The sequence below is a fragment of the Protomyctophum bolini genome, assembly GCF_963924005.1.
Source record: "Protomyctophum bolini genome assembly, chromosome: 16".
Classification (NCBI taxonomy): Eukaryota; Metazoa; Chordata; class Actinopteri; order Myctophiformes; family Myctophidae; genus Protomyctophum; species Protomyctophum bolini.
Genome location: NC_137877.1, coordinates 37,064,798 through 37,074,713, shown reverse-complemented (window position 1 = coordinate 37,074,713; position 9,916 = coordinate 37,064,798). Strand labels below are relative to the sequence as shown.

The window sequence follows — 9,916 nt, the reverse complement described above, 5'->3', positions numbered from 1 at the left end:
ACCCCTAGTGATGCACCGGAAATTCGGCCGCAGAAAATATTCGGCAGAAAATGGCTAAAAATGCATTTTCGGCCTATTCGGTTTCGGCACGAATAGGCAGAAAATATATCACTGAATAGTGTATGCCAGGGATACTCAAATAGATTTACCTGTGGGCCACATTACAAAAATGGCAAGGGGCCAGGGGCCAGTAGATAAAATTACGACATTAATGATACTTGATAGCTGTCTGCCTGCCTGCCAGCCAGCAAGTTGGTTAACAGAAAATAAATTGTTATGGCTGAGTAAAATAAAATACAATAAACACAATTTGCCTGAAAATAGATTACCCAGCTATGACCTTTTTCATGAAAAAAAATGAGTAGTGATATGGCTGACTGAGTAAAATAAAACAATCTACCTGAAAATAGATAGCTATAAGTGAAGAGCAATTTCCGCAATTACCATTTCCGCAATTTCCATTTCCGCAATTTCCATTTCCGCAATTTCCTCAATTTCCATTTCCGCAATTTCCACCATTTCCGCAATTACCATTTCTGCAATTTCCGCAATTTCCATTTCCGCAATTTCCGCAATTTCCATTTCCACCATTTCCGCAATTTCCGCAATTTCCATTTCCAACTATTAATGGCAGCTGGGTTTCATCATTCAAATAAAATAGAATTCTGTCCGTTTAGCTATAAAATTATGTCAGGGAATAGGGATACACAGTATATGTCTTTCATTTGCATTGCATCTCCCCCCCCCCCCCCCCCCCAAGCTTTTATTTTCGTTCGAGTAATAGTACAACTCTAATAGTATTACTTATAATAATGTAATTAAAGATAACTTCATTCAGATTTTTTTTTTTTTTTTTCATTTTCCAGATTTTTTTTTCTTCTTTTTTTTTTTTTTTCATTGGTGGGCCAGTCATAATGGTCCCGCGGGCCTGATGTGGCCCGCGGGCCTGAGGTTGAGTATCACTGGTGTATGCAATGAATGCATTCAAAAGAGCTGAATAAATGTTTTATGGACCCATAATAGTGATTATTATTTAAGTTAAGTTTTGCCATAACCATTTATTTTGCCATAAATCAGGTAGGTATACGACCAAATATAATCAAATTAATAATATTCTGAGATTCGGTATTCGGTTCAACTGTTTTCTATATTCGGTATTCGGATGCACCCTTTCGGTGCATCCCTACACCCCTATGGTCAGTATATCAGTGTTGTTTTCGTCGACTAAAACTAAGACGAAAAATGTTCGTCGACTACCTTTTTGTCACTGACGAAATCTAAATGTAAACTAAATTAAAACTAAGCTATATGATGACTAAAACTAAAATCAAAATTTGCTGCCAAAAACAACACTGGATGGAAGAGAAATACCTATAATGATGATGATGATGATGATGATGACCAACATGATGACTGATTAGTTGTAGTTTATGGGCACATATTGTTTCATAAAATTAAAGATTTTGATTATTAATTTATTTGCTTGTTTGCTTGTTTATTTATTTATTTACGTGTAATTGTATTAAATTATGTAAATATTTAAAGCTTGTAATGAAAATGCTTAAATCTAAACAGTGATTAAGGGTAGACCAGCTGGCTAGAACATTGACTTTTGTTAAAATATGTTCTGGACTAGGCTAACCATTATGCTGCAGTAGCCAGCTTAGATCAAGGCTGTCGTAGACTCGTAGATGTATTTTATCGATGTTGACATTTTGTATATGAATATAGCCTACAAATATCAACATCTAAAAAAAATACATCTAAACAAAGTCTTCATAAAAGGCTAGACAGAGCATACAGTATGGGAATAATCAATGTGGATGTGTAAACGTACCACAAGAGGGCGCTGTCACACTTCAATATCCTGAACAGAGCCACCTACACTACTTAATATTCCCATTCATTCGCATATGACAGTTATAACATATTACATCATCAGGATGTGTTCATGTGCTTTGCATTGATGTTCCTTTCAAAGAAATCACCAACTCATCTAGTCATCTTTGGGTTAAGTGTATTAGGTCAAATTACAAATAATCCTTTAGTAAAAGGATTATTTATTTGTAGTTTACGGTCGGTGTTTATCAAATACTTTCTTTTGAATATAAAAAGAAACAGCAATATGATACTGCTGAAACGTAATATATGGAGTCCCATATAAATTATATTTACATATTTGACACTCTTGGAAACTCTAGTGCTGCGTGAAACTGCGTGACCTTGTTGGGTATGTGACGCACCACGCACGTCCAATGCGTCCAACTCTGTGTTCATTCCACAGGGGGGTTAATTCACTGTGCAAGAATCCATATCCGTTTAGAGCGGATACGGAAATACCTATTGGAAAATAATGCCTAACAGTAGGCGGGCTGTAGACCGAATGTGAGCACTGAATGGTAAACAACAGTGGAAAGAAAGCCTCGCCTGGCGACGCGAGATTTAGAAGCACGTGACCCCCCCGGCGTGTGTGTGTGTGTTTGTTAGCCAGGCAGCCACTTGTTCAAAGTCGTATACTATAATACTCCAAAAATGTTGACATTAAGATCACTACCGTTCACGGCGTTCAGAGCGTCTTCACTGCTGGTGAAGACGCACGCGTTTCACACGGCGGGGGCCGGCGGGCTGTGCGGGGCTAAAGTGGCGGTTGTAAGTAAAGTATTTATTTGAGACAGTGTCGTATGTTGATATTGATACCATGAACATGGCTTATACTTTAATACGCGCACCACAAGTCTGCAAGAAGCAACCTCACAGTCAGTCGAACGCCCTACCAACAGCCATTAAGACATGCGAATTCCTTAATTGACTCCTTCCAAACCTCTCTCAAAGGGCACGGACGGCTGCAATTAGAAACTGGCCCCCGTGAAATCTGAATCCCCCACCCACCCCTTTCCCCCCCTCACTTTATATGTTTTCTTTTCCCTTTTTACCTACCTTTATGATGATTTCCTGTTCTTCGGCTATATAGAAGTGTTAACAGTTTTTGTATTGAGTTTTCTTGAAATGTACTGTAATTCTACTTCAACAGTCAAGATTCACTATTCCTTTCAAGTCTTTCACTGTTGTGCACTGTTGTGCTCTTAACAGGTGCTGTCAGGTTGTGGGGTGTTCGATGGCACGGAGCTCCATGAAGCCTCGGCGTGAGTTCACTTATGTGTTCCGACCTATAGTGCTCCTCCATTCCATAAGTATTACACTTCTCACCTGACTTAGCCCTGTGTGTGTGTGTGTGTGTGTGTGTGTGTGTGTGTGTGTGTGTGTGTGTGACTGTGTATTCATCAGGGTTCTGGTGCACCTGAGTCGAGGAGGAGCTGAAGTTCAGATGTTCGCCCCTGACGTGTCTCAGATGCATGTCATTGACCACAGTAAAGGTCAGCCTGCTGAGAAGGAGTCCAGGTCAGATTCTGTTCTCAGCCAAGCACAAGTGTGTTGTGAATCAATATGACTGAGACACCGTAACATGCATCTACTGAACTCACTAAAAGACTAGCCTGGGCACCATTCCTTTTCGGGTACGTCATGTTATAGTATTGTTTTGTAGTCATCAATCTTCCGGAACTTCCTTTTCCCTCAAACCGATTTTTCTCAATAAAAGCTACAGGCTACGAGAGCTTTTATTGTTATTCTAATTCTTCCAGTTTGAGAGAAAATAAGTTCTGTTTGATTGTTCCTGCTTGATGACTACAAAACAATACTACATCATGACGTAACGATATCATCTGCTCCAGACAAGTTCACACGGCACTTTTGGAACAGAGATCAGCCTTTCCTCAGAGGTGGAAAACCTGGTGAGGCGAGGTTACTACAAGACAGCTTAGCTGCAGTTTGCAACTCTATATTTTTTTATAATGGGATTGACTCCCCATTCATCCAATTTGCTTTTGCGATCTGCTTGTATTAAACGACGTTAAACTGCCAAGCTTTTGTTTAATAAAAATCCATCATAGACATGTTATGAGCTACTTTCTGTCAAGATATTCTGTTCCGGTTGATTCTTTTTTAAGTGTTGGAGTTTGGAAGCACTCGTTTTTATTAACTGGTCGCGCTGCTGCCTCCTGCATTATGTGAAAATGCGAAACAGGTGGTACGCAGGGCCGTTTATAGTGACTTCGACGAGTGCTTCCAAACTCCAACACTTAGAAAAATAATTACCTGCAGAGAATTTCTTGACCGAAAGTAGCTCATAACATAACAAAAGCTTGGCAGATTGAAAGAGGATAATTCAAGCTTCGCCTAGAGCTGCAATGTTGGTGAGTTTAACGTCATTTAATACAAGCAGATCGCAAAAGCAAATTGGATGAATGGGGAGTCAATAGAGGGTATTGCAAATCTAGATTCATCCCATTTATAAAAAAAATCTAGAGCTGCAAATTGTGGCTACAAGGCAGGGTAGTCTTGGAAAGATGGGCTAGCTAGTAAGTATTCTTGATTCCTTATTCCAGTTAGAGCTGATGACAGATGCACTTATATTAGAACAGAGTTGTCTTAGAACAGAGTGTTTGAATATTCCCTCAGTACCCTCACATCAACCAATTTGTTTCTTCCTAAATTGGAGAGCTATCATTTATTGACTCGAGGTTTATGAAGGGTAATCTTTATAATATCAGCAAATCTATGATGGGACATTAAAACCAGAATACTAAATCCATTGTACTAGCGCTTTCAAAAGCAATTCAAATAGCTTTATTGGCATGAATGTAAATACAGTATTGCCAAATCATAAAATGCAGCACAAAACAAAAATAACATTAACTTTCACAATACAATGTTATGCAATGTTGTCATAATGTCATGTGTGTCAAGATAGTGTCAAGTTGTCAACATAATGTGACATTGAGTGTCGTTTGCAGGTCCCTCTCCTAATACAATGAGTTGTTTGTCATTGTCATCTAACTCTTTAAACTTTGAGATCAGCAACTCAAATTTCAGGAAATATTCGGTTCTTATATTATTATATGTATTACATTTTAATAGAAAGTATATCCCTGTCTCAGCACAGCTCTTACCATGTCTTAAACCAACAGACCCAAGTAAATCGTTTTATTTTATTATTTTTGTTTTACCATGTCGTGACTAATACATTCTCCAAGTTGTACTGTATTCAATGGCAGTGCCTTTATCAACCCAGTAAAACGAGTGAATGTATGTTTTGCCAGGAATGTATTGTCGGAGTCGGCCCGTATTGCCCGTGGAAACATCACAGACTTGGCCAAACTAAGTGTCGCCAACCACGACGCTATCATCTTCCCCGGGGGCTTTGGAGCAGCTAAGAACCTGTAGGTGGCACTGTTTACTAATACTTACCGTAATATAATGTCATTTAGTATCTGCCTCTGGTATGTGAAAAGAATGCACCTGTGGTGTTCTGCGGTATTGTCACAGCAGCATCATTTCATATTTCAGAGCCAATAAAACAGATTTGTATAGGTCCGATGTCAATCCCAATTTTTGAGAGTCCTATACCACACTTTACTACCGATTTGTTTACGACTGTTTTGTCCAAAGAATTGTCCACAATGTTCTAATCAATTAAAAAAACTAAAATGTTATTGCATTTTCTATTCTAGAACAGTTTGCAGAATTATAGTACACGACCAATAAAGCACTACACTTGTTTACAAGAGGGTCCACCTTGTTCGATTTATCATAACATTTAGAGACGTACAAATATACACTTCTATATAGCCAAAGAACAGGAAATCATCATGAATGAGGTAAAAGGGGAAAAGAAAACATATACAGTGAGACAAGCTTGTCTATTTTCTTTAAAGGACAACTTTCTTTCGTTTTAGGGAATTTAGCTGTTTTTGACAGGGGGGCGGGGGCATTCGAGCATGGGTCTAAATATGTATTTTTTAACACAATTTTATGGTGACTTATTTTTTTATGGTTTACTATAGTCCTAATAAACGTCAGGAAATTACATCTGGCCACATAAGATCACAGGATCTACTGAATGTGAAGGTAGCCTACTGGGGGAAGGCTTATACTGTGTGTATAGGCTCAATATGTAAGTTTGTCACATTCAATAGATCCTGTGATCTTTTGTGGCCAGATGTCATTTCCTGGCGTTTATTAGGACTATAGTAAACCATAAAAAAATAAATCACCATAAAATTGTGTTAAAAAATACATATTTAGCCCCATGCTCGAATGCCCCCGCCCCCCTGTCAAAAACTGCTAAAATCCCTAAAACGAAAGAAAGCAGCAAATGAAAGAAAATTAACACTCACCTTTTAGTTTCTCTAATAACAACCTAAAACATGAACCTTGGTTGAAAAAAACTAAAGTTGTCCTTTAATATTTAGAAAATCTTCAGCTATATTGATGGCATTCAAACTAGGGATACAACACTGATATGTCGGCCATTATTTTTGACCATTTACACTGCTTTGTGTTCACTGCTTATTAATAATAGGTCCACGTTTGCAGTGGATGGACCGGGCTGTACGGTGAACGCCGATGTAGAGCGTGTTTTAAAAGACTTCCATCAAGCTGGCAAACCCATCGGGTAAGGAACGGGAGAACGAGCTGGTGCACAATTAAAATTGTTCATTGATTTGTTGTCATCAGCTTACATTGTTGTGCTGTGTTCGATCCCCGGCCCGGGTCATACCAAAGACTGTAAAAATGGGACCCAATGCCTCCCTGCTTGGCACTCAGCATCAATGGGTTGGATTGGGGGGGGGGGGGTCAAATCTACTAAACGATTCCTGAGTGCACGGCTGCAGCTCACCGCTCCAAGAGATGGAGAACAAATGTCACTGCCGTAACGTGTGTCACAAAACGTATGACTTTGACTTTGCTTATTCCACTCTCGGTCCTGCACCTGCCTGTCGTCCAGCGGATGTGCCAGTTCTATATATCTTCCATTTGCGTTGTGACGTGATTCTTCAAATGTCTTCTAAATACTGACAGTTTTCTGAAAAACCTGTTTCTATATCGGTGGTGGTTCTCAAACTATTTCATGTCGAGGACCCCCAGAATTATATGTAATTGGGCGCCGACCCCCCATCTCAAAATCTGCTGTTCCAGGGACCCCCCCCCCCAGAAGCAAAGATTTGAGTTAAAAACGAGTTAAAAACGAAATAATATGTATTCATAGAATTGCGGCACATTTTTACGATTTTTCAAAACTGGCAGACCTACAAGTGCTTGTAGCTGTGCCAATTTGATTGATTTCTTTATTTTCCCTTTACATTGTGACGTCAGGTTATGCTGCATCGCTCCTGTCCTGGCGGCCAAGGTTCTTCCAGGTGTGGAGGTGACGGTGGGCCATGAGGAGGAGGAAGGAGGCAAGTGGCCCTATGCCGGCACCGCTCAGGCCATCAAAGCCCTGGGGGCCAAGCACTGTGTCAAGGACGTCACCATATCCTTTCATTTAATGCACATTTCCTTCCTTTTTGCTTTACTTGGATCACACGTTTAAAGTTCTATTTCAGGCTGTAATTGTTCTTTAAAAGAACAAAATATATCGGGGGATCACCTCAGACACAGCTTGATATGGAAAACTTCAGTCGAGTTGAATGCAAGTTGTTCCCAAAGTCAGCATGTGGATTCTAGAGACACAAATGGGCCGGAACCTGTCGGTCTTCTTCTATATTGCTTTTTATTTAAAATTGGGAAATTATGCCCTAAACAATAAAGATATTTTAACTACGTCCTCGGTTTGACATGAGTGTGCCTGAAGAAAGCCCAAGGGCTTTCTCTGTGATGTTGTATTGGTACAAAAATGTGCTCATGAGTTTACTTAATGTTAATATGAATATAATTCATTGTTTTCGGTGCAAATGCTTTGTTGTTTGTTTTAATAGACTTTTAGTATTTATAAAATCATGTTTGTGCTTCCAAATGGCCCTTAATGACATTAACTGTCGTTGCATAACTCCATGGGGTCGGTTTGGGTCGGCAGAAAAGCAATTTGAATGCTGATTACGGCAATGGTTTTGAACCCATTTAGACCTGAGGACGATTCTACTAATGCCTTCCAAATCCTGACCGCTTTCTGAAAACCCTATGTTTCTATGTTATCGGTTCTCAAACTATTTCATGTCAAGGACCCCCAAAAATATATGTATTTGGCCGCCGACCCCCAACTGAAAAAAAATAATATATATATATGTTCCAGGGGACCCCCCCCGAAGCAAAGATTTGAGTTAAAAAAAGTTTGCTCTAGTCTGAAATGATATTCAAAGATTTGCGCCTTAACGGTTGAGCAATCACGAGGCCCACGTCGACCAGAAGAACAAGATCGTGACGTCTCCTGCGTTCATGTGCGAGACGAAGGTGCACCTGGTCTTCGACGGCATCGGAGCCATGGTCGCCGACGTGCTGAAGCTCAGTGGCAACAAGTGAGACACACTAACTAATTATCCCCTGTCCAGGGACGTGCACACATTGACATCGAAGCAAGGGGCCTTGACCCCTTGCCCCTTTTACCCGTCCTGAACTTGGAACGCAGCATTTTGCGCTGAACCAATTTTATTCTAAATCCATGTCGTTAGTACACAACGCATCTCCAGTAGATAAAGAGTGCTGGGTTTGTTGCGCCGCTGCCGGAAATAGCTGATCTACAAGCTCTCAACGCGCCGCAGCGCCACGCGTTGTGAGCTTGTAGGCCTGCTATTTTTTTGCCCCAAAATTGTATGTAAACAGATTCTTCAGTGGGAGGAAAATACATGAAACATAACTTTTCGTCGGCAATACAGTTCTGATTTGACGCATTGTGAGCTTGTAGTAGATCATCTATTTCCAGCGTGCGGCTCACCTATAGCAGTGGTTCTCAAACCTTTTCATGTCAAGGTTATACCCCCAAATTGACACTTATTAGCCCACGGACCCCCATTTGAAAAGATAATGCCAGTGACCCACTATAAGAAAATACTTTTACGTCTCTAGCAGCACTGATTCTCAAACCTTTTCATCTCAAGGACCCCCACCCTCCCCATTGACATGAGTTAGGATACGGACCCCCATTTAAAGGCATTTCCATCTCTGGGACCCTAAATGTCAATGTTAATTTAACTCAGAGAGAGTGTAGAAATGGAACAAAATGGACCCTGACGTTACAGTCCCATAAGGGGTCCATTTGGTTCGTAACTATCTATTATTTAGCGGGGGACCCCTGGGGGTCGTTGAGAACCACTGATCCAAAAGGACAAAGTATAAATTAAACATGGCTCTGGACTGGTGCTGTTCTGTTTGGTATATGTTTGCTTTCAGCTTTTGGACAAAGTCCTATGAATTAGATTCAGGGCTGTATCATATTTCAATGAATGTATGATGAATATTTGCATTCTTTGGCGAGTTGTGTTATTTGTTCAGAATCACTAGAATTAAAAATGTAGCATCAGTGGAATCCGCTGGTCTCTTAATTCAGACCACATTTCGTCCCAAGCATTAACAGTGGACCGTCATATCTTGCAGTGTACAGTAGAGGGCGCTCAAAGACTTTGCGTTAATATATTCCCTTGCACCTGGTATAATTCTGTCTAATGCTGTAATCATTTTCATCGTGTAATGAACCAGCTAAATTGTGTGTAGATGGTGTAACATAAATCTATTGATTGTGCAATGAAATATTTTTCTAATTGGTCACGTTCTCACAGAGGAGAACGATGCTGCTTCAGCACTGGACAGTGTCTGGTTAATAAAGTGAAGAAGAACAAAAAAAAAACCTGGTTTCCAATGCGGTGTTTGAGTGACCTTTTCTTTATGAGGGAGCACTGTGGCTCAGGGGTAGAGTGACCGGATGTTCCCAGTTCGATCCCTGTGGGCTCCCCCAGAGTTAGCGTCAAAGTGTCCCTGAGCAAGACCCTGAACCCCTAATTGCTCCCGATGTGCAGGTTGGTGCCTGGGCCCTTGCATGGTTTCCTCTGCCATCGGTGTATGAATGTGTGTGAATGTATAATGC

General features: G+C 40.4%; 1 protein-coding gene across 1 annotated transcript; it reads left to right on the top strand.

The window, feature by feature from the left end:
• The first annotated feature begins 2,476 nt into the window (after positions 1–2,476).
• Positions 2,477–9,663, top strand: gatd3 (glutamine amidotransferase class 1 domain containing 3). Its single transcript, XM_080785592.1, has 7 exons — positions 2,477–2,649; positions 3,091–3,143; positions 3,286–3,399; positions 5,160–5,279; positions 6,422–6,514; positions 7,216–7,372; positions 8,227–9,663. The coding sequence occupies exons 1-7, from the start codon at positions 2,533–2,535 to the stop codon at positions 8,356–8,358; spliced, it is 786 nt and encodes a 261-aa protein (XP_080641718.1). The 5' UTR covers positions 2,477–2,532; the 3' UTR covers positions 8,359–9,663.
• The last annotated feature ends 253 nt before the right edge of the window (positions 9,664–9,916 follow it).